This window comes from Rana temporaria, chromosome 4 (genome assembly GCF_905171775.1).
Source record: "Rana temporaria chromosome 4, aRanTem1.1, whole genome shotgun sequence".
Taxonomy (NCBI): domain Eukaryota; kingdom Metazoa; phylum Chordata; class Amphibia; order Anura; family Ranidae; genus Rana; species Rana temporaria.
In genome coordinates this window covers 117,567,522-117,593,509 of record NC_053492.1, presented here as the reverse complement: position 1 = coordinate 117,593,509, position 25,988 = coordinate 117,567,522, and the positions used below count along the sequence as shown (strand labels likewise).

The window sequence follows — 25,988 nt, the reverse complement described above, 5'->3', positions numbered from 1 at the left end:
GCGCACGTCGCGGCCACGTCAACGCGTATCGTGTACGCGCGGATTTCTGTCTGATGGTGTGTACAACCATCAGACAGAAATCTCTGGGCATCTGTACGAGGCCTTACGCTAATATGCCAGATTGGTTGCTATGAGCAAAAGGCATGTTTTCTTCCATTTGCTTTAATAAAATAGGCCAAATTCTATACTACAATCATCAGCAACCACATATTTAAGTGTTCAGTTGAATCCTAATAAAGGAGATTTATACTTTGTTAGAGGTTACTACATTTTGCACATTGCTCTTGGCCGTATAAAAGTGACCATGGTAGTCAGCAGTTAGGACCTGAAACTTGGTTTGAGAAGGCAAACTGCATAGCCATGCCTTCTCCATTCTGCCTGAATTTTGTCACAATAGGATGTGATGCACTGCTAGACATTTACTGCGACTTCTGTTAGGATGCAGTTTACACGCAACACAAGAGTCATCCTCCCCTAAAAAAAAATGTGAAAAAGCAGTGGATTATCACAATGAAAAGCAATAAAAATGTTCATCTGTGTTCACCCATTGAACTAGGTTCAGATTACCTCTGTTGTATTTTCACTGAACCAGAACTCTGTGGCTGACTCTAAACTGGACAATACAGATACAACATACAGTGAGAGCAAAGCGGTTTTCCTGGTAACACAAAAAATTACTATAAGCATGCATATATTCTGAGTAATATAATAAACTGTAGCTGCTATGCTGTGTTTTAAAAAAGAGTAGTACAGCTCTTATAACTGTTAACACAAAAAGGTGTGGAAGTAGAATCTGGACTAGAAAATGGCTTTTGTGACTAGACACCTCCTCTGTCATATAGAGACATAATATATTCTACTATATAATCATCATATATATTAAAAGTATTTCTTTCTATAGCGGATTCATATAATTTGTGGAAGATCTACAAACGTTATTTATTTTTTATAACAATATTGGGTTCCGAAATTTGACATAAGTGCATTTTTTGCAGCTTGATGTCCTGAACACCCCTGTGCTCTGAACCATGTAGGGAGGAGCGCCATTTATCTCTCTGGTGAACAGTAGATACCACCATAGGGAATACAAGCGCAATGGACTTTCACAAAGCATTGCTGTTCTGCTTTTAAAGACCCAACTTAAATCAATTGCAGGTAAAAGCACTGAAACATCAAATCTTTAAAATGCCTACTTGCTGGGTTTTTCCTTCACCATAAATTATTTGTATTCACATGCAATGTGCCTTTAAACTTGATAGAAATGTTGACAATTCCAGGAAGAGTCCATTTCCTAGCACAGCCCCCTTCCTTGTTGCACATCATAGCCCTCATCTTCTGGGAATGTCTAAGGCCCCTTTCACACGGACGGACCATTCAGGTGGACCTGAACAGACGCTCCATGCAGGTCTATGGAGCGACGGATGTCAGCGGTGACATGTTGACATCCAATCCAATCTGCTAAATTCAGACAGATGGAAACCCTATTTTCCATCCGTCTGGCGGATCGGATAAAAACGGACTCTACGGTCCGTCTTCATCCAATCCCCCATAGAGGAGAGCGGCGCTCCGACAGGTCCGTCCCTGCACAGTGTGCAGGGAGCGATCTGTCATCTGCCTGCTCAGCCGGGATCAACGTAGCGATCCCTGCTGCGCAAAGCGGAAACCGTACACGGACACGTCTGTGTAAAAGAGCCCTTAGTCTCTGCTGGCCAAGCGCCTTTTCCTCTACCCTCATTACATAGCCTTTTATGTAGTGCCAGGAAAAGAACGAAGGGGAATACTGTAGCGTCTGTTGACATCACATTCAAGATGACAGCACCCTGCAGCTGTTTCAAGGCTTTTGGGTGTCTACACAAAAGGGAGGCTTTTACAGGTATAGAACATGTAAAATAATTTTAGACATGCCCCGAAATTTTGGCGGCTGAAAATGGCATTATCGGCATTTTGCCGATAAGAGAAAAAAGGCACTGAAAATGCACACAATTTTACCATGCTTATGGTGTGTTTTTCATAGGAAATGGGATTCAAAAACGTCATTAATCCTTTATTAGTGGATTCTTTCTGCGTGGGATGGGGGTATTACTGATCACAAATGCAGAAAGCAGGATTTTTTTTTAAAAACACAATGGAAGCGAAACCAACCAGTGTGAAGACATACATAGACTTTAAAAGGGATGCATTTTTCTTGAACATTTCTTGCGCTAAAAAGTGCCAATAATGGCTGACAAATATATATTCATTTGAATTTGTGATATTAAAATTAAAATATTGAATATATATATATATATATATATATATATATATATATATATATATTTTTTTTTTTTAAACTGTCATTTTCTAACAAGTTTATCCTACCTTTTTGTTTTCGGTACCAAAATTTCCATTCGGTGCACCCCTACTTTTAATGCACATATAATCTGCTGGAAAAGCATAGGGGAATACAGGGCTTCAAGATGTCCCTTAGAATATGCCTTGATTCCCACACATGTGAACTATTGAATTTATAGATTAGAAAAATACATTGCTACATTACTGAGCATCTGGAGCTTTTTGAGACAAAAAAAAAAAAAAGTCAAAATCTGACTTGTGCCTCCGTCTGATATAATAAGGCTTGCCAGTATTCTGGGATGGTAATCTTTAAAACGCCCAGAAGACCACAATCTGCTGTCAGGCACAAGTGTGCAACTCATGGCTGTGCAGCCAGCCCAAAATTTAACTGGCACCTCTAAAAAACGATTAAACATCTATGCAACCAATCCTAAAAATTCATATATTAAAGTTCTTCATTCAGTAGGATTCTCTCAATAACACCACATTTATACATATAATCAGATCTCCATATAGTTATACTTCATTTTATTTTATTTTTTTATGTATTTACATTTAGAAGTAAAAATTGCCACTTTAAAAGGGCAATTCAACTTAAACCCCAGCAGCAAAGAGAATTATTTGAGGATTTGTAGAAACAAAACATAATCTGTATTCATCATCTTTTTCTCTATATATATATTTTTTTGTTTAAAATATATCTTGAATTGGATTTATTTTAAGTATTCTTTGGCTCTAATTCTATAGTTAACTATACCAAGTTGTGATCATCTACGTCGGTTATAATTACATCATAACATAAAAAAGGGACACGGTTATGCTATGTAAGATCCATTATGCATATTTTGACATGGTTATAATATGCATTTTATTGCTGTCTGGTTTAGTTTCGACATACAAGCACTGAAAGAAAACAAGCAGTGCTTAAGCTTTACAGAGCAGTTATATTGCCCAGCAGAGCTAGGTCAACAATAGCAGCACACATCACTTGTTAAATTATGTCATGGGTTTACAATTGAACAGTTATATGACCATGTACCCACAACACTCTGCGATATACCTGGGACAGACATTTTTGGCTTTAACTGGATAATTCTAAAGCCTCGTATACACACACACAGACACACACACAATGAGAATATCGGATGAATTATATGTTTTTGGGGTTTTTTTTGCACGTTAGTCTCATATTGAAAAACCAATATAGGTTACTAAAGTGACGAAAATGATCAAACAACAGAATACAACTTTGGAAGTAATGTAATGTGTCATTTGTCACTTAATTTTGCATGAACTGTCATGTTCAGCTCTTGAAAGCTGTGTACTATCAGATTATCGTACGATCACTTTGAAAGCGATATTTTTTAATCGGATTTTCTCATCATGTGTACCAGGCATTAGAAAAGTACACTAAACAACTTACCAAGAATCAGCAGAAAGGCTTATATATGCTGGGTATGGCAACTGTACACTGACCAAGCAACTTATTTTAAAACGTGTTAGGCTGGTAGCTTGTCTTTTAAATGAACACTCAGAATTCATACACAAAATTAATCTTAAAATTAGATTATAGAGGACGATTCATAGAACAGGTGGAATGAGTACACCTTTTCCAAAACAGATTTTAGAGCCAAAAAAAAAAAAAATGTAAAGCACAACTTAATTTAAAACTTTTTTCACCATTTATTAGTTTTGGACAACCGAGAAGGAATAAAATCTCTGCCAGGTATGTGGTTTCTGTAACCATTTAGAAGATTGTTCCCTCTTCCTGCACAGTCACCAGAACAGGGTATGTGCAAGCTCTCTCAAATAGGGTAATAGAAAGAATACTCTTAAGTAGAGTGGTGAATATGGAGAATTTTTTTCAGGTTTTTGTTGTGGTCTTTTGTCTCTGCTGGCCGATCTCCTAATTTCCTGTTTGGTCACCAAGACAGAAAATGAGGTGACATCTCCCACAAAGAGACACAGGTGGCAAAAAAAAAATCTGACAGAGGCTATAATCCTTTCTCAAGTTAACCAAAAACAAGTTTTAGATGGTGTTGGGCTTTAACATTTTCTTGTAGCAGAGAAAGACTTTAAAATTATGCTTTAGATTGAAAGGACAACTGTACATACTTAAAAGTGAAAGAAAAGTCAAAATCTAACATTTTTTTTTTTTTTTTTTTTTAAATGTCCCCCCTCAATTATCTTCATGTAAACTGCTGCTGGTAAACAGACGTTTAGGAGCATTTGGGTGTTTTTTTTAGCTGCCCCTGAACTCTCCTCTGTTATCTTATCAGTACATGTACACAGGGTCGTTTATAGTCCTTTCTAGGCAATTGAGTTTAGAAGCTTTTTTTGGAAAGAAAATAAAATAAAAAATAAAATGCGTTCAGGACGGATGTTCAGAGGCATTTGAAATGCCAAACGCCTGTAACAGCTTGTAAACGTGGTAACTTGTGTTTAGCCGCACTTCGTTTACAGGCATTTTTGACCATTTGAGAAAAAAAAAAAAACAACACACACACACACACACACATTCTTCTAAAAATGTAAATGCGGCACGACAGACTTCCCGTGTAGATTAACAAAAACGTCTCGTGTACATTAAGCCTTACTTGTATAACATTAATCCACCCTGGTTACATGATCTCAGAGCTCTAGCCGCCCTGCATCAGCGAGCGGCTGCTGCAGGGAGCACTGACAATGGCTGGGCCATTGAACCACATCGAAGATGTCACAGCTCCCAGAATTCCTAGCCATTGTAGACCAATCCCTGAGCAAGAGCTGCAGGATCACAAGACCAGAGCAGATAAAAAAAAAAAAAAAAAAGGTAAATAAACTTTTTTTTTTTTTTATACAGGTTAGATAAGGGGGGGGGGGGCATTTTGAGGAAGAGTTAGACTTATGCCCTGTACACACGATTGGACCCTTGTCCGACCAAGTTCTCATAGGAATTCCATCGGAGTAAAATAGAACATGCCCTCTATGTAAACTCTGATGGAATCCATCGGAATTTCCGATGGGGCATACACGCAGTCGGAATTTCCGATGGAAAAAGTCAGTCGGACTTTTTCCATTGGAAATTCCGATCGTGTGTACAGCACTTGAGGCTTTCATTCCACTTTGAAATGAAATGAGAACCTTGCAACATGCAAGGTTTAGCAAAAGAGGTAAATCTAAAAAAGGTACCTTCCAGAAGATCAACTTCAACCCAAGTAGACTGCCAGGTACCCCCTACTTTTAATTATTTAAACACACTGATGTAATGGCTGCACCTGGTTCATACACGTGGGCTGAGGATACAAAATGGAATCTTCCGATTAGAAGTACCTGCTTATATTTACATTTTTTTAAATATAATTAAATGTACAGTACAACTGTCATTCAATGAATATGTGGATTAAGGGACAGGCGTTTTTTGCCATCTTAAAATTTCAGCACATTGCATACATTTTCCATACATTTACATTATTAACACCTTTCTACACTGGAAGAGGGGAATCTGACAACTTAGTTCTTAAAGTGGAACTTTATGCTAGATAACGAAATTGGGTGGACAGGCAGGGTTTTTAATGCAGATGAGACATGCTTTGACTCTTCTGCATTAAAGCTACTTACCCGCCTGCTCGGACCTGTACAGTTCACTTCACAAATTTGGCCATGCTGAAGCCGACGGAATTCCCATGCACGCCAGGTGAGGTTCACTTTAAAGCACATCTCCAAGCTAGATGTGTTTCATCAGAAAATCAACACTGAACGCACTATAGGGGTCTGCTGGAGGTTGGGTCCCCTTTGTGTTACTAACTTGTGGAATCCTAATAAAACAGGAGCTTCAACTCCAGTAGAGAGGTACATCTTAGAAATGATATTAGAGCACTAAACTCTTCCCAGAAATGGACTGTTAAACTAATCATATCAACCAAGTTGCATGAGCAGCACTCATCTAATATTTCACACAACGAATGTACACCAAGTTAATTTAGTCCATCCAGTATAAGTTAATGTAAAAACATTGTTTGGGGGGGGGGGGGGGGGGGAGAGAATAAAAAATGGGATAACTGAAACAATGTATGTAAAATTAAACTTGTACAAACAACAGTACCAATCCCAAAGTGCAATCAATACTCCCCCCAAAATAATGGTTGTACACTGAGCACAACCTGACTTGCTGCCTTCTGCTTTTGAAAGAAGGCAGACCAGTAGCAAGACAAATGGCAGGGGTGATACATGAAACATAGAACACAAAAGTAGACACATTTTATAACGGATACAAGTGCTGTAATCATTTCCTCCGTTCCTGGGTACAGCGGGGACAGAACCTAGAAATGTAAAGTTATATATTGTTAAGCTTTCCAGATATACATTGTTATTAAAAAAAAAACATTAGGAAACTGGTTTAAAAGGGAAGGTACAAAGCTCCTTGCCTCCCCTTTCTGAGGTATAATGCGTCATTCACACATTTAAAGAAGAAGTTCACCTTTTAGAACAGGTTACACTTATATTCAGTGTTTAACATAGAATGAATGCACTGGCCCCTGCAACGCGCCCCCTCAAATCCCCGCTGCGACAGCAAGCCAGGAATTTTATGCCGTGTCTGCTGCTACCAAAAAAAAAAAAAAGAAGGAGGTGGCCGTGCGGGGCTCTGCCCACCTGGTCACATCACTCATTTACAGTCCTCTGTAAATGGAAAACTACAAGGTCTGGCAGTCTTTGCGGCTGTCGGCTTGTAGTTTTCAATAAACTACCATGGCGCTGTAAAGCTCCTAAAAAATTTAAAGACTTAAGTGCACTAACTTCACTAAAACCAGTTAACAATTTCACAAACTAATGTTCAAAGGGTGGTGAGCATTTATAAATATTGCAAGTATCTGACAAATCAAGAACTGGGTAGGTCTTTTTCCACCCCTTTCAGATATGCCAGGGGTCTCCAAACTTTTCAAGCAAAGGGGCAATTTTTTGTCCTACAGACTTGAGGAGGGCCAGATTGTGACTAGCAGGGGCAGAAAATGTCACAGACCCGGCATGAGTGAGAATAAATATGGCCTTAGGGTTGGTGGTCAGTAGGAGTAGTGTCCCAATTAGTAAGAGGAATAGTATCCCATCATTGGTATCAATGGAAGGAATAGTGCCCCGTTTTTGGTGTTCGTGGGAGAAATAGTGCCTCATATCAGTGGGAGAAATAGTGCCCCAAGGGCCAGCAAAAGGCCACATCTGGCCCTCGGGCCACAGTTTGGAGACCCCTGAGCTATGCCATTACGTTTTTGCATATTGTATGTGTTTGGCAGTCAGAGTAACATAGCTTTGTTTTACAGTAGGCCTTTGTCTCCATTATATGCACAATAAGCTAAAAACCGAGGAAATGGTTTTCTTAGCCTAGGTGACTACTTATTTATGGGAGCTTTCAAATTTGAATGTCATTAGACATTATTAGATACATACTGTAGGTAGCTAGTCACAGGCAATTTACAGAAATCTATACAACAATCTATAGACAATCCTATACCAATTAGTGAAAACTTAGTACACACCATTTTCCTTTGGGTTTAGTGGTGAGATCCACACATGCAAAATGAAACCACTCTATGGGACACTAGGAGAAAAAAAAAAAAAAATTATTACCTGGTTGTACTTTACAAAATAACAGATTATAAATCACACAAAAAAGCCAGGATTACAGCTAAAAATAAATTAAAATTAAATAGAAATAGCTTCCAGGATTAGTCAGTAGTCAGCAACCAAAAAGGTAGACCTTTCAAATGAATACTGAAACAATTTTTTTTTATTGAAAAAGTAATATATTTTAATAAAAACACTTACATCTGGATTGTCACAGCCAATCATTTCTCCATAGGACACCTGGTGACACAAGCAGTAGGTGGGTTCGTTGGGGTCTACGGGCATATCAAGGACATCAGAAGGATGAACAGACAATACTGCCTCTGAGAATGCTGGACTGCAAGATAAAAAAAAAAATATATATATATAAAAAATAAAAAAAATTACATGATACAAAATAGGTGTTTAGTGGTCGTAATAAAAGAATAAAAAACAAACAAACAAAACACACACAGCTGATCTTTACAAAAGGGGGGGGGGCTTATTTATTCCATCTGTTGGAATCCTATGGGCTCTGTCTTTATCTCCTGAGTGAGGCTATTGTACACCGAACCGATGGTGAGATTATGGATAAATGGCATGATCTCGGGAAGCCCTTTCAAATTTTCTGGGGGACTAGACAGGGGTGTCCACTGTCACTCTAGTCAGAGCCCCTCGCTGCCAGGTTGCGGTCAAGTACTACCTTTTCCGGCCTTCGGGTGGGGCGATTGGAGAAACGCGTCTCATATGCGGATGACATGCCATTATACTAACAGGACCCAGGTCCCTCACTCTCGGTAGCCTTTGGGCGGATCCAAGAATTTGGTGACTACTGTGACGGTTTATGAAGATTGCCCCATTCCATTGTCTGGATCTTTCAAATATTTGTGGATCCTAGTGCAGCTCCCCATTTCTAAGTTTTTGGAGGCAAAGATAAGGTCTCTATGGTCTATGGTGACCAAATTAATAGCTGACAAATATATGCTCCCCCTTGCGTTGCCTATTGGGAATTTTTGACCAAGAGGAGTGGGATGTGTATACCAAATTATTCCTGAGGATTCTCTTTTTTGGGGATCGGAAACTCATAGCTAGGAGGTGGATCCATAGGGAACAACTGATGTTAGGGATGTGGTTGAAGATAATGATGAGCTCCGGCGTGTTCACACACCCCACATGCAGAGCCCACCAGGAAGTCGGCATTGCGCTGCCCCAATCACAAGCGGCAAGATATTTTACGATCTCTGCAGCCGTGCATCGGGATAAGGTCTCACTGCCTGTGATTAGAGCAGCGCAGTGTCGACTTCCTGGCGGGCTCTGCACGTGGGGTGTGCGAACACACCGGAGCTCAGCCTTAGTTGAAGATAGTGAATGCCAACATTCTTCTATACCGTATGAAGCCCGGGGATCCCCCAACAAGTTTAGGAAGGTGTGGTTTCGGTGGGTGGACTCATAGGATATGTTGGAGGATGTGGATCACTGACTGGTTAAGGGTTGAGGAGAGGCTGCAAGATCAATGTTTTCAATATCACTCAACTGAAGTTTGGGGGGTACAGGTACAACACACTGTTATAAAAGATGGGGTTTTAGAGTAACATACTCCATCTGCAAATGCCCATTGTTTCATGTATATAGCTGTCACCTGAGGGGGAGGTTAGCAAGTGCCTTTGTCTTGCTGGGGTTTCGGGGGCCTTTGTGGGAGGGAAGGGCATTCTGCTAATGTCCTACTGTTGTCATTGTTGGGATAAACTGTCTTGTTGGTTCATAATTAAATGCACAATAACAGATTTCCTGGATTACCAGGTCTGGATTTGGAACTCTGGTTGGAGTATATGACTGGTAGTGTTGGCCCTATTGGCCGGTTTACTGTGAAATGTATAAGGTGCTACAGGTTTTTCACTTGCCTGCCATTTTGTATATGAATTTTTTTTTTATGCTAAATGAAAAACAATTCAAAGAAAAAGCTCTGAAAGCTGAAAATTGGCTTGGTCGGGAAGGAGGTGAACGTGCCCAGTAAAGTATCTTAGTCAGAAAAAGCTAGGCATTTTCAGGAGCCAAAAGGCCTCCACTGGCTGTTTCCCAAAACAGTTTTTTTTTTTTTACACTTTAGGTATGCTCATATATCAGTAAAAAGTAACATTCAATGCAATCATGTTGATTGTCACACATCACCCACTTCATACTAATGTCTGGTAAATGGTTTAAAGTAATTACATCAGAACAACCAGGCACCTAGTATGTCCAGAAGGTGGTCAGCAATAGCATCCTCCACATTTCTATTGGTAAAGAGGTATGCACTAGATCTTTTCACTTCATACATGGCTAAATATTTTGAATTCATTTGTGTGCTTGATTTGTTGCTCCTGACATCTCCTCACCCTCCTTTTAATTTCTTCTTCTTTACAGTGTCCTCTTCTGATACCCTACGGCCTCTGGAACCTCGTTTGTCTTTTTGTGATCGATTCTCTGCAAAAGGAAAAAATAAACATTTTATGTACTGAAATAAGAATAATCCATCATGCAGATCTGGTAATAAGACAAGGAGCATATTAAAAAAAGAATAAACACTTGCTTTTTATTCCACGTCCAGATGGGCTGTCAAACTCTGCTCCTTCCAATTTTTCTTTGAGATCAGCTTCAAACCGTGCCAGGTCTGCATCTAGCCGTCTGATGTGTTTATCCACCTTTTAAAAAATAAAAATAAAGAGAATAAAGAATTGTAAATGGTGAAGGGGAAAGAATCAAAATTGATCATACAAGTATCCAAAGCACCCCCAATTAATCATGCATGCAACACCAAGCTGGTGACGATAATGCCAATATCACACAACTTTTATTGCATTTATTAGCCACTTCATCTGTTTGTTTGTTTTTTATATGAAAAACACATACTTATTAACCAATTGGTCATGCTTCCTTTACTTCAATACCAGGCACTTCTACACCTTCCTGCCCAAGCCAATTTTCAGCGCTGTCGCAATTTGAATGACAATTGTGCGGTCATGCTACACTGTACCCAAACAATGTTTTTATCATTTTGTTCTTACAAATAGAGCTTTCATTTGGTATTATTTGATCATCTCTGCGTTTTTTTGTTTTTTTTTGAGCAACAAATAAATACAATAAAAAAAAAAAAAAAAAAGACTGAAAATGTAAAGAAAAAATAAAATGTGTTTCTGTAAACAAGTATTTTTTCTTCAACAACAGGCACTGATAAGGTAGCACCGATGGGGTGGTAATGATGAGATGGCACTGATGGGTACTCATAGGTGGCACTGATAGGTGGCATGGGTGGGCACTGAGTGGTGGCACTGTTTGGCATCACTTGTTTGATCTGGACCATAATGTTACCAGTCAGTGCCCATTTTTGGAAACTGACTGGCATCTATTGTGCATATTTTTTCATATGTGGATGGCCATGGGGTACATACCTGGCCATCCACATGTTGGGGGCTTCCTTGGTGGTCCAGTGTAGGCATCCGCAGGGGGGATGTGCTGATAAACAATCAGCGCAGACCCCCCCGTCAGGAGAGCCACCGGCTGTTTAATGCTGGACACCATAGGACGTCATATAACGTCCAGTCAGGATAACTGAACCACCGCCCGGCTGTCATTTTTCTATAGGACGGGCGTCAAGTGGTGAATATCCAAGCCAAGACCTGATGAGACTACCTTAGTGGTCACCAAGGGCCTTCAGTTGGTGGACCCAGAATCAGGCTCTTAGTAACAAACTCAAAATACTTTAACCACTTAAGAACCGCAAGGATTTGCCCCCTTAATGACCAGGCCATTTTTTTGCAAAACAGCACTGCGTCGCTTTAACCACTTAAGGACCAGGCCTATTTGTCAAAATTGTTGTTTTCAAGTTGAAATCAGACACTTAATAAAATATATATATATTATACTTATATAGCGCTATCTATAAAGATAAAAAAACACCCTAGAGAATAAAATGGCAGTCATTGCAATACTTTATGTCACACTGTTTTTTGCACAGCGGTCTTACAAGCGCACTTTTTTTGGGAAAAAAAACACTTTTGAAAAAATTTAATAAATAAGACAGCAATAAAGTTATCCCAATTTTTTTTTTATATTGTGAAAGATGACATTACGTTGAGTAAATTGATACCAAACATGTCATGCTTCAAAATTGTGCCAGCTCGTGGAATAGTGATAAACTTTTACCCTTTAAAAATCTCCATGGGGGACGTTTAAAAAAAAAAATCTACATGTTGCATGTTTTGAGTTACAGAGGAGGTCTGGGGCTAGAATTCTTGCTCCAACGACATGTGTGGTTTGAACACAATTTCCATATGTGGGAACTACTCATGTATGCGCTCGCTTCTGCACGCGAGCTCAGCGGGACGGGGCGCGTTAAAACATTTTTTTTTTTTTTTTACAGTTCTTTAAAAATAAAAAATAATGTCAATTTTATTCTTATTACAAGGAATGTAAACAGCCCTCTACCGCCCCGATAAACGTGATCTCGCGGCAAATGAATACTGGGGTTATGGCAGCTAGCTATTCTACTTCAAAGAGCCGGTGACTTGTCCTCAATGTTCCCCTATGGGGGAAGTTCCACAACCGACTGCGCAGTCTCCGGGCATGCGCAGTAACATTCTACGGGCAGGCTACGGAAATAGCCGAACAAAACAGCTGATCGTCAGCTGTGGAACACGGAATCGGCAGCTAGCTGCTGAGACAGGAAACCCGGCTTGTGGAGCGTACCAAAAGTCAGCAGGGGAGGACGGAAAGCTTCACTGCACCACACCGTAAACATTTCCTCCAGACATGTATATTTATTACATCATTTACATTTACATTATCATTTACATCATACATTTACATCATAAGCACGTTGGGTTTGAAACGGATCGTAGAGGGGGGGGGCTGTGTGCGGCTCTATGGGGCTGACGGAGCAGGAGGAGCTCACTGACTGACAATAGAGCGGCCCATCCAGGGCACCAGTCAGCGAGCACCCGGGCGGGGGAGGCTTCAGGGAGGGAGGAGGAGAAGATGACCATCGCCGAGCTTCTTACACAACCGACTGCGCAGACTCCGGGCATGCGCAGTAGCAGGCTACGGAAATAGCCGAACGCAACAGCTGATCATCAGCTGTTAAGTGGAACAAATACCATAGGTGGAACCAGCTTGTTAAGTCACCGGCGTATGGATGTTGTACCCAAGCAGAATTTATGTCCCCTTTTTCCCCACAAATAGAGCCATCTTTTGGTGGTATTTGAAAAAAATAAAAAAGTTTTATATATTATATATACACACGAACACACACACTGCGTCAGACAGAGCGGACACTTGACACTTTTTGGGACGATTGACATTTATACAGCGATCAGTGCTATAAAAATGCACCGATTACTGTGTAAAGGTCACTGGCAGGGGAGGGGGTTAACACTAGGGGGCGATCAAGGGGTTAAGTGTTCCCTAGGGAGGTGTTTTTAACTGTGGGGAGATGGAACTAACAGGAGGAGGAGAGAGATCACTGTTCCTAATCATTAGGAACAGTCAGTCTCTCTCTGAACATTTTTTACTTAACCGTTTACATTGACAGATCCCCGTTCTGGCTCTCTGTGGAGTGATCGCGGGTGTGGCAAACAAAGCCCTCCAGCTGCACGGGCTCCCGTTGTATGAATGGCCAAGCCGCAACTACCTCACAACCACGAAACGGAGCTCTGAAGGGATGGCACGTTTATGATGTCACCAGCTGCATTCCATTTGGATATCTCCTAACAATGCATGTTGAGGAGATATTCACAGTACCTACAGGTAAGCCTTATTATAGGCTCACCTGTAAGTACTGTACAAGTTAAAAGTTGGACTTTACTACCACTTTAAGATTAGTTGGCTCCATCCTAAAATTCAACCTTAAGAGACATGGTAGAAGTTAAATTGGTTAGTAAGGCAAGAACACATCCTCTGAGAGTCTGATATTAGGAAGGACTTTTTATGAATATTTTATATACCCTATATACGCCGAGTTTTTCAGCAATATTTTTGTGCTGAAAATGCCCCTTCGGCTTACACTCGAGTCACCTTTTTGCGCGTGATATCCCAGACTTTGGGGACCCGGTAAACTTGGCACACATGTTGTCCCACTCTTCCTCTACAATTGTGCAAAGTTTGTTGTCTGGGGGGGACCTACGGCCGGGGAGCACCGATTTTTCAAAGCCGGGCACCCCTTCCATAGACTTCCATTAGGGTTGTCCCGATACCGATACTAGTATCGGTATCGGGACTGATACCGAGTATTTGCGGGAGTACTCGTGCAAATACTCCCGATGCCAGAATAGAATACTTTTTTTTTTTTCCCAGTGCGGGTGGAGAGGGGGTGGAGTGCAGGCGGAGAGGGGGCGGAGAGCGGAGCAGAGCAGTCCTCGTATGGGGGAGAGGAGAGCTGCTGCCACCTTAGACAAAGCCGAGTCAATCCCCCTCCCCTCCCCCCGCCGCTGCCGACATCTACTGTAGTTACTATGCGCAGGGGGAACACAACAGCTGACATTTGCATTTGAATAGCTGGGTGTTCCCCCGCCGTCATGTATAGCCCCTCCCCCTTGCCCGGGCACTTTGATACGACGGGTGAGCTGTCTATCAAATTTCTCGGCAAGGGGGAGGGGCTATACATGACGGCGGGGGAACACCCAGCTATTCAAATGCAAATGTCAGCTGTTGTGTTCCCCTAGCTGGAAGTAGTGAGAGAAGAGGAGAGCCTGGGCTGGATTGTCTGTGGATGGTTGGGGATCAGGGGTTCTGCTGCTGCTGCATACATTGTGCACCTATGTCACCTATACTACCAGGAGGAGGAATGGGTCACATTGCGGGATCACTGCTGCTGCTATCACTGACTGTCCTCCACACACAAGGTATGGCTAAGGAGCCTGGACTCAAGAGCTAGCAATCTGATGCTGGGTGACCGTTGTGCTGATGTTGTAACATGTCTGTGGGACATGAACCTTGAGCTGAGGAGGAGGATGAGCAACATTGTAGAAGTTTGATGGAAGATTTGGAAACATTTTCTAGTTGTTTGTAAATAAGTTATAAAGTGGCAACATCTCATCCAGCACTGTGTGAGATGGGGAGAGGGGGCACACTGCGACCTGGAGAAAGGGGCCACACTGCGACCTGGAGAAAGGGGCCACACTGCGACCTGGAGAGAGGGGCCACACTGCGACCTGGAGAGAGGGGCCACACTGCGACCTGGAGAGAGGGGCCACACTGCGACCTGGAGAGAGGGGCCACACTGCGACCTGGAGACAGGGGGCACACTGCGACCTGGAGAAAGGGGGCACACTGCGACCTGGAGAAAGGGGGCACACTGCGACCTGGAGAAAGGGGGCACACTGCGACCTGGAGAAAGGGGGCACACTGCGACCTGGAGAAAGGGGGCACACTGCGACCTGGAGAAAGGGGGCACACTGCGACCTGGAGAAAGGGGGCACACTGCGACCTGGAGAGAGGGGGCACACTGCGACCTGGAGACAGGGGGCACACTGCGACCTGGAGAAAGGGGGCACACTGCGACCTGGAGAGAGGGGGCACACCGCGACCTGGAGAAAGGGGGCTCACTGCCCCTTGCCGAGAAACTTTGATAGACAGGTCACCCGTCGTATCAAAGTGCCCGGGTAAGGGGGAGGGGCTATACATGACGGCGCGGCAGGGGAACACCCAGCTATTCAAATGCAAATGTCAGCTGTTGTGTTCCCCTAGTGCATAGTAACTAGATGTCGGCAGCGGTGGGGGGAGGGGATTGACTTGGCTTTGTCTTAGGGGACACAAGGCTGCATTAGGGACATGGCTGAATTCAGGGAGATGGATGAATTTAGGGACATGGCTGCATTAAGGGACATGGCTGCATTAAGGGACATGGCTGAATTAAGGGACACAAGGCTGCATTAGGGACATGGCTGAATTAGGGACATGGCTGAATTAAGGGACACAAGGCTGCATTAGGGACACAAGGCTGCATTAGGGACATGGCTGAATTTAGGGACATGGCTGAATTTAGGGACATGGCTGAATTAAGGGACACATGGCTGAATTTAGGGACATGGCTGAATTTAGGGACATGGCTGAATTTAGGGACATGGCTGAATTAAGGGACATGGCTGAATTAAGGGACATGGCTGAATTAAGGGACATGGCTGAATTAAGGGACATGGCTGAATTAAGGGACATGGCTGAATTTAGGGACATGGCTGAATTTAGGGACATGGCTGAATTTAGGGACATGGCTGAATTAAGGGACATGGCTGAATTAAGGGACATGGCTGAATTTAGGGGCATGGCTGAATTTAGGGGCATGGCTGAATTTAGGGGCATGGCTGAATTTAGGGGCATGGCTGAATTAAGGGGCATGGCTGAATTAAGGGGCATGGCTGAATTAAGGGGCATGGCTGAATTAAGGGGCATGGCTGAATTAAGGGGCATGGCTGAATTAAGGGGCATGGCTGAATTAAGGGGCATGGCTGAATTAAGGGGCATGGCTGAATTAAGGGGCATGGCTGAATTAAGGGACACAAGGCTGCATTAGGGACATGGCTGAATTTAGGGACATGGCTGAATTAAGGGACAAGGCTGCATTTGGGGACACGTGGCTGCATTTAAAAAAAGTATCGGTATTCGGTATCGGCGAGTACATGAAAAAAAGTATCGGTACTTGTACTCGGTCCTAAAAAAGTGGTATCGGGACAACCCTAACTTCCATGTTAAACGTCAGTCTAGTCATGGGCAAAGTGAGGCATGCAGATGGACACCCTAGGCTTATATTCGAGTCAATACGTTTTTCCATTTTATTGTGGCAAAATTAGGTGCCTATTTTTTTATTATTATTTAACTACTTGACATCCAGCCGCCGCAGTTATACGGCGGCAGGTCGGCTCCCCTGCGCAAGGTCACGTAGATCTACGTCACCTCGCAAAGCGGCCACTAGGGACGCGTGCGCGCCCCCCGCTCGCCCCTGATCCCGACACGCATGCCCGGCAAGTGTGATCACCGCCAGGCTCCCTCGATCGCTCGTTACAGAGCGAGGACCGAGAGCTGTGTGTGTAAACATACAACATACAATGTATGAACAGCGATTTGTCATTTCCACATGTTAGTCCACCCCCCCTTCAGTTAGAACACACCCAGGGAACATGATTAACCCCTTCCTCGCCCCCTAGTGTTAACCCCTTCACTGCCAGTGGCATTTTTATAGTAATCAATGCATTTTTATAGCACTGATCGCTATAAAAATGCCAATTGTCCCAAAAATGTGTCAAAAGTGTCCGCCATAATGTCGCAGTACCGATAAAAATCACTGATCGCCACCATTACTAGTAAAAAAAAAATATTAATAAAAATGCCATAAAACGATCCCCTATTTTGTAAACGCTATAACTTTTGCGCAAACCAATCAATAAACGCTTATTGGGATTTTAACTAAAAATATGTAGAAGAATACGTATCGGCCTAAACTGAGGAAAAAAAAAAAATTGTTTATATATTTTTGGGGGATATTTATTATAGGAAAAAAGTAAAAAAAATATTCGTTTCAAAATTGTCTCTCTATTTTTGTTTATAGCGCAAAAAATAAAAACCGCAGGAGGTGATCAAATACCACCAAAAGAAAGCTCTATTTGTGGGGGAAAAAAAGGACGCCAATTTTGTTTGGGAGCCATGTTGCACGACCGCGCAATTGTCAGTTAAAGCAACGCAGTGCCGAATCGCAAAAAGTGGCCCGGTCATTGACCAGCAATATGGTCCGGGGGTGAAGTGGTTAAAAAAAAATAAAAAAAAAAACACACACACACACAAACACATTCACGGCCAAAAATATTGGCATTTCTGTTAGAAACTTGATGCAATTACAAACGTTTAGGCATTCCCATGTATATTTCGTAGGTTTGTGTTGGTATAGCACAAAAAGCCAAATCTGACACATTCAACGTAAAACTCCAAAAATGGACTGGACAAAATTGGCACCCTCAATTTAATATTTGATAGCACACCCCTTGGAAAACATTTAAATCAATTGCTTCCTACAAAGAATGGGTTTCTTTTCCCTCTCTATTGGAATTTTGGACCACTCTTTCGCCAACTTGATTGGAAGGGTTTCTTTTCCCAGCTGCTGTTTTGAGATCTCTTCACAGGTGCTTTATGGGATTTAGATCTAGACTCATTGCGGCCAGTTCAGTACTCTCCAGCGCTTTGTCTTAAACCCTTTCTGGGTGCTTTTTGACATGTTCTTTGGGTCATTGTCCTGCTGTAGGACCCATGACCACTGAGGGTGACTGTATATTTGTTATTTAAAAGGCCTCATTTATTTTTCTGAAAACAGTAGCATGATGGGCTTTACCAAAAATCAGTGATTTTGTTTAGTCTGTCAACAGCATATTCTACCAAAAATATTTTGGCTTCCTCAGGTATGTTTTGGCAAACTCCAATCTGGCTTTTTTCTGTTTTTGTGTCAGCAGTGGGGTCCCCCTGGGTCTCCTACCATAGCGTCCCTTTTCATTCAGGTGAGATCTGAAACAGTTGTACCCAGTGTCTGAAGATCCACTTGAATTTGCCTGGAAGTTGATCGAGGTTCTTTAGCCACCATTTGAACAATCCTTTGTTGCATTCTTTAATAAATGTTTCTCTTTCATCCACATCCAGGGGGATTAGATACAGTGCCACGGGCCGTAAGCTCATTGACAATGTTGCGCACAGTGGACACAGGAACAGCAAGATCTCTGGAGATGGACTTGTAGTCTTGAGATTGTCAATTCTTTTCTTCAATATTTGCCCTCAAATACTTAAAAAAAATATTTGCTGCTCTATTTTTTTTCCATACACACACACACACACACACACACAACAGAAAGGAGGTCGAGTCCATTTTTCCACCTTTTTAAACGGTGTTGTCAATGTGATTTCCATATTGTCAGTTAATTGACACAGGTGAGTTTAATTAAAAATTACAGGACCATCACATTGCGTGAATTTGGAATGCAACGATTTCTTACAATTTTGAGAAGGTGCCAATAAATTTTGTCCAATCCATTTTTGGGGTTTTGCGTGGAATGTGTGAGATTTGGCTTCTTGTTTCTCCACCTTTTTGTTTATACCAATACAAACAAAAGAAATAAACATGAGAATGCCTAAACATTGTAATTGCAACAATTTTCTGGGCGAAGTGGTGCATTGTTTGACAGAAACGCAGGGTTGCCAATATTTTTGCCCATTAATGTATATTAAATAAAATAGTGACTACCAGAATTCTAATAGCCACAGCACTTTAACAGCATTGCTCTGATACTTACCATCTCATATGTCTGCATGGCCAACTGCACTTTATCATCACTGTACTCCTTGCATTTGCTGTAGGCATTTTGAATGCGCTGTAAATGTTGCACTCTCTGTTCAGGGGTAAAGTCTCGTACTTTGTTTATGTATTCGCTAGCCAAGGCATCAATCTCTTTCTTTTTATCTGTTCCAAAAGAAAATAACCTTCATACAATGCATAAAGTCCATGATATCACCACAAATATTCCAATAAACCTGCCTAATATCATACACCTGAATAACCCTGCAGTTTCGCTGTCATTGTGCCCTTGCTGGACATCACATGCCATGCCATGCCATGTGAGATGGCTCCCTCTAGGCATACCTGCCCTTAATCTATTTTACGGCTATATGTGCTCCTACTTAAGACAGACACTCTGGAAGTGTTAGGACTGCAGTTTACTGGCAAAGTCTTGACGTGGACACAGCATCTTTTGCATATATATTTGCAAATGTGTGAAAACAAAACCCTCTGTTTTTAACGTGAATTGTTAAACAGGTTCAATTTGGTTGTTTTCCAGGCTGGCAAGTGTGCAGGGAAATCTTGAGTGTGATGTGTGTTGCCCATCTATGTGCACCTTACTGTAAAGGCTATAAATTGGGGTGGTTGCCACTTTTTGTAAAAAGTGTAGGGCCAACACTCACCTATGTTTAGGCTGAAGAAACTGCTGCAGAATGTCACTTGCCAGCAGATCAACACTCCTAAAAGTGTATCTTTTCCTGCTCAACTTCAGGGGACCTCTTCAGAGCAGTATTTACATACACACAGGGGGCCAGATTCTCGTAGATCAGCGTATCTACGAGCGGGGCGTAGCGTATGCCATTAACACTACACCGCCGCAACTTACTGGAGCAAGTGCCGTATTCTCCAAGCACTTGCTCCGTAATTTGCGGCGGCGGAGTCTAAATGCCCCGGCGTATCCCCGCGTAAATCAAAGGGGGCGGCTTGTATTTAAATTAAGTGCGCCCCCGTGCCGAACGAACTGCGCATGCGCCGGCCTTAAACGTAGGCCACTATGCATGCCTTGTAGTACGCCGCAAATACATTGGTTGCGAAGTGAACGTAATTAACGCACAGCCCTATTCGCGACGAGTTACGTAAACGATGGAAAAACCCGACGCTGTCCCGACGGCCATACTTAACATGGCATACGGCGGACCGACGTAAGGTTACCCCTCATATAGCAGGGGTAAACTTACGCTTAAGGAAACGACGTAAACTACGGCGAAGCGGCGCAAAAACGTTTGGGAATCGCCGTATTCGGCTCATTTGCATATGCGACGCTGAAATAGACGTAAAAGCCACCTAGCGGCCAGCGTAGTATTGCATTTAGGATCCGACGGTGTAAGTGACTTACACCAGTTGGATCCTGGCGTATCTTGTTTTGAGAATACAAAACAATGATACGCCGGCGGGATTTTCAAATTACGCCGGTGTATCTGTAGATACACCGGCGTAATTCTTTTGAGAATCTGGCCCAGGAAATCCACTTATGTACTTTTTTTTTTTTTACACTCTTCAGACTAGTAATTACAAGGTTAAAAAAAATCCTAGGTGTAGTTGTGGCCTTCGACACCAACATGAATGCAATTGCAGACCACATACCCTCAGTCCTCTGATCCAGATCACTCATGAGTTGGAAATTTCGTTGAAGCTCACATGGTAGATTTTCTATGCCTTAAGAAAAAAATATAGATATATAAAAACACACATATACAAAAGATAATTGGTCTTGTGCCACTAGCTATGCCAAGTGGTGTTTTACTTATACAGCCATTCTCAGGTATGAGGTCAATCAACCACAGCTCATGGAACCACTAGCAACCTCTAGAACCTTGGTAGAGAATGGCTACTCTACAATCTTAGGCCCCTTTCACATTGAGGAGTTTTTCAGGCAGTATAGCGCTAAAAATATCGCTGCTATACCGCCTGAAAAACTCCTGCCCAGCTACCTCAATGTGAAAGCCGGAGGGCTTTCACACTGAGGCGATGCGCTGGCCGGAGACAAAAAAAATCTCCTGTCAGCAGCATCTTTGGAGCGGTGAGAGGAGCGGCGTGTATACCGCTCCTTCCCATTGAAAACAATGGGAAACCGCGGCAAACCGCCCGCAATGCGCCTCTATAGAGGCGCATTGAGGGCGGTATTAACCCTTTATCGGCCACTAGCGGGGGTTAATACCGCACCGCTAGCGGCCGATTCCTGCGGCAATTCCGGCGGTATAGCGCCGATATTTTTAGCGGCGATATACCGCCACCGCGGCTACAGGTCCAATGTGAAAGGGGCCTTAGTAAGAATTGAACAGTATATATTTTAAGAAAATTTCCAACAATAGAAAGCAATATCTTGACAAACATTTGTAAATAAAATGCCACTTCACTGGTGTTACAGCCAAACTTTCACATTACAGACGTTAGAAAAAGTGTAAACAAAAAATTACGTCTGGTCAGGTACAGAATCATGGCACCCCGTCGCCCCAAAAGAAGCTTGTTTGGGGTGCTATTGAAATTGATGGGCAACGCACGGGCATCCCACTATTAGCCACTATTGTGAATTGCAGGCAGAATAGTGGCGCTTCTGCCCGTGATTTGGAATGCGGAGATGTGAACGGAGCCAAAATGTGCAGATATCTTCTCTTTATTGTACAATTTATCCATGTGAATAAACACTGTACTTTCAGCTGCAGCCGTCATATAATCACTAGTGTTGTTTATTTGCAGCCTCCTCCTTTTTCCCATTCAGAGAACCCTGTGTATTCTGTGAACAGAGACTTTATCAAAACTGGAGCAGCTGTGTATTGCCAACTGTCACATTTGTTTGTTTCCTCGACCAAACTGTCAAACCATCAAATGACTGGAGTCATAACTGATCACATGTGCAGCACCATGGCAGTTGCAGATCAAACAGAAGCAGTTTCCTTGGTTGTAAAGGATAGGAGGGTTTAATTCCACTATAAAGCGGAAGTAAACCCATCAATTTAACAGGTTCAAAAGACTGTTACATTCCCGTCACATGTCGGGAATGTAACGGTCACATTGTCTGTGCTCGCAACCAAACTGTCAAACCTTCCAATGGCTGGTGTCATAATGTGCAGCACCAAGGCAGTTGAAGATTAAACAGAGGCCAGGATGGCAGCCTCCTTGGCTGACAATTATAGAAGGGTTTAATTCAGCTTTATGGCTGTCAGCAGATCAGTCTCTACAAATATGTCAGTGCCTACAAATAGAGAGCAACTGAGCATGTGCAGAGCAGGGCATTACTGGATTTTAAACAGTATAGGTACTTATTCTTTTTAATGTTTTACATAGCTATACTTGTAAAAAGGACCAGCCTGAAGTGATCTATCAGGACACTTTAAAGTGATACTAAAATCTCGTTTTTGTATCTCTTTAAAAATAACAAACATATTATATTTACCTCCTCTGTGAAATGGTTTTGTACAGGGCAGCCCCTATCCTCCTCTTCTACGGTCCCCCTCCAGCACTCCTGGCCCCTCCCTCCCGTTGAGTGTTCCCACAGCAAGCAGCTTTCTATAAGGGCACCCGAGCCAAACAACAGCTGTGTGTCCATTCAGACATGGAGTTGTGGGTCGGCTGCGTCCCCTCTTTATCCTGATTGGCTGACTTTGACAGCAGCAGGAGCCAATGGCACTGCTGCTGTGTCTCAGCCAATCAGGAGGAAGAGTCCCGGAAAGCTGTGCCACTGGTGCACATTGCTGGATAGAGATGGGGCTCAGGTAAGTATTGGGGGGGGGGGGGGGCTCTGCTGCACACAAAGGGCTTTTTATCTTAATGCAAAGAATGCATTGAGATAAACAACCTTCTGCCTTTACAACCACTTTGAACTCTCTTTTTACCTTAAGGCATTCTATGCCTTAAGGGAAAAACACCTGTGCTGCAGGATCCCCCCCAATCCTCCCTTATACTTACCTGAGCCCGACCTAGCATTGTGCACAAGAGTGTCATCTCTCTCCCTCCTCACTGAGCAGACTGATAACAGCAGGAGCCATTGGTGGTATTCGTTTAGAGTGTGCGCACTATACCTTGCATAGGTGTCAAACTGGCGGCCCTCCAAGTCTCATGAGGCCATGAAAGGCTGACAGTTACAAGCATGTCTGCCACAGGCAGACGCATAATGGGGCTTGTAGTTCCACAAAAGCTGGAGGGGCATCAGTTTGACACCCCTGCGACTTAGAGAATTTTTTTTTTCCCCCAGTAGCAGATTCTTTAAAGCGGAGTTCCACCCAAAAATTGAACTTCCGCTTTTCATATTTCTCCTCCCATCCAGTGTCACATTCAGCACCTTTTACAGAGGAGGAGGGAGCAGATACCTGTCTAATACAGATATTTTCTCCCACTTTCTCCCACTATCCACTGCGATCTACGCCATGTCCTCCTCTCCCCCATCTTGTGGGAGACCCACAGGTCCCACAAGACAGCAGAGATCAGCGAGATTGTGCAGCGCGATTCACGCATGTGCAGTAGGGAACCAGGCTGTAAGCCGCAAGGCTTCACTTCCTGATTCCCTTACCGAAGATGGCGGGACCACCACCCGGGAGCAGATCGGGTTCGGGTGCCGACATCGCTGGTGCCCTGGACAGGCAAGTGTCCATATATTAAAAGTCAGCTGCAGTATTCGTAGCTGCCGATTTATACTATATCCCTACTATATCCCTGACTGGTTATCAGTTTTTCCTACGGTGCCATTAAAGTCCACCTAATCCGTTTTCTTTCTTACAATAGCTGACAATTTATTTATTTTTTGGCGGAAATCCACTTTAAGTCCTGTAGACTTTGAGGTGGGACATCCATGAATTGGACTTCCTATAGTGTATCCTGGTGGCAGGGCTGCTGTTAGAAATCACGTGGCCCTGTACAGCCTACTTGGCAGGCCCCCCCCCCCCCAATATATTTAAGACCATATTTTTACTTAAAATATCCTAAAATAATTATTTTGTATTTGTTTTTTTACATAAAAAAAAAATATATATATGTTCACAGTGACGAGGGATCAGAAGCGGGCAGAACAGGAAGGGGAATCAGTTACAGGAACGATGCCCTGTGTCTCTCCCTGCAGCAGCTGAAAGCTGGCAGGAGGGGGAGAAACTGTCTTTCAGCTGCTGCAGAGAGCCGCACAGGGCATCCTTCTGTAACCACCCCTCTGCCGAACTGCACTAATTCCCCCTGCTGTTTGCCCAGGCCCCCTACAGGAGGGCTGGTGGTCCCCCCCTATCAGCGGCCCTGCAGGGTGGCATGTCTTCTCCAGGTATGTGACATACATGCACCAGGCCATCCACACAATGTAAAAGAACCCCAGGCCACCTTCTCCCATTACTCCATGGTCCAGTTCTGATGCTGATGTGCCCACTGACACCTTTCTATCAGAACCAGCATTAAAGAGGAGTAAGGATGAGCTCTGGCGTGTTTGCATTGAACATGTGCAGAGCCCGCCAGGAAGTGTGCACGGCGCTGCGCTAATCACAGCCAGGGAGACATTGTCCCGATGCTTGGCTGCAGAGATCGTGAAATGTATCCCTGGCTGTGATTAGCGCAGCGCCGTTCACACTTCCTGGCGGGCTCTGCACGTGTTCTAAGCGAACACACCTGAGCTCATCCTTAATGAGGAGGTCCGGAAAAAAATAAAAATTAAAAGCCAGCAGCTAAACATACTGCAGCTGCTGGCTTTTAATAAATGGACCTCGATTTCGGCAGTAGGGCTCCCGGCGTGAACCCTAAAGGCTACATTGCCATTGCGGGTAAGGGAACCCGGCAGTGTAGCCTTTCGGGTTCAAGCGGGGAACCCTGCTGCGCATGCACAAGGCCCTGCTCCTCTCTCCCATTAGCCCGGCGGCCAGGGGAGGAGGAGAAGGGAGCCCCGCGATGGCATCACTGCCGCGTCATTCCCGGAAGTGGGAAAGGATATCTGTCAAAGACAGGTATCCTGACCCCCCCCCCCCCCCAAAAGTGCCACCGGAGGGGGGGTGCGATGAGCGGAAGTTCCACTTTAGGGTGGGGCTGCGCTTTAACTTATCAATGTAAACTAAAGGTAGCTCACGTACATCAATGAGCCTTGGTCACCCATGACCCTGTCACCGGTTTTCCTTCCTTGGACCACTTCTTGTCAGTGCAAACCTGGATCATCCCCCCTTGTGGAGATATTCTGACCAAGTAATGTAGCCATTACAACAGGGCCCTTGGCAAAGTCACCTAAATCCCTACACTTGCTGTTTTTTCTGCTTTCAAACACATCAACTTTATCATAGTCATAATGTTATAGCTAATCGGTATACAACCAAGGTAAGTGAACATCGTTGTTATTTTAAATAAAGTTTCCATTACTCAAAATAGAGTTACGTAAACTATTTACGTCAGCACGTCGCACTCTAAGCTGGGAGAGCGCGCTCACGGACTGGTGACGCAGTTTTAATTATACGCTCGGCTGATTCTTACTAGAACCGTCCCCGTACCGAGCGATAACAGCCCCGCCTGCCCTGCCCGTTCGCCTCCTCTTAGCCCACACTCACTGTCCAGGTAGTGTTCGAGGTACATCGCAGTCGCCATATTCACAAAGTCCGCCTGTTTCCTCCGCCAGCCCTCAATCCCGCTCAGCCGCTCGCTTGATTATTCATGAGCTGCTCGTTTCCGGCGCGGCGGGTTGGACGGCTGTTTGATTAATATTCATGAGCCGTTCCGCGACTAGCAACAAGCTCAGGCCGGTTTGCTTGGGATCCGCCTACAGGCTTACTAAATTCTAGAAAGTCGA

The 25,988-nt window shown here is 43.4% G+C and overlaps 1 protein-coding gene across 1 annotated transcript; it reads right to left on the bottom strand.

Moving 5' to 3' along the window:
* Window positions 1-5,338: 5,338 nt before the first annotated feature.
* Window positions 5,339-25,960, bottom strand: ING5 (inhibitor of growth family member 5). Its single transcript, XM_040348890.1, has 8 exons — window positions 25,750-25,960; window positions 20,834-20,905; window positions 19,206-19,372; window positions 10,478-10,589; window positions 10,284-10,371; window positions 8,131-8,266; window positions 7,842-7,903; window positions 5,339-6,632 (listed from the first exon to the last, which is right to left on the bottom strand). The coding sequence occupies exons 1-8, from the start codon at window positions 25,784-25,786 to the stop codon at window positions 6,596-6,598; spliced, it is 711 nt and encodes a 236-aa protein (XP_040204824.1). The 5' UTR covers window positions 25,787-25,960; the 3' UTR covers window positions 5,339-6,595.
* Between the last annotated feature and the right edge of the window lie 28 nt (window positions 25,961-25,988).

Excerpts from the sequence above, each read along its gene's own strand:
- ING5 (XM_040348890.1), bottom strand. The coding sequence starts at position 25,786 with ATGGCGACTGCGATGTACCTCGAACACTACCTGGACA. Across the intron at positions 8,267-10,283 it reads AAGAAGAAATTAAAAGGAGG|TCCAGCATTCTCAGAGGCAG; the intron begins GTGAGGAGATGT and ends TTTATCTTGCAG. Across the intron at positions 6,633-7,841 it reads ACTAAACCCAAAGGAAAATG|GTTCTGTCCCCGCTGTACCC; the intron begins GTGTGTACTAAG and ends TTACATTTCTAG.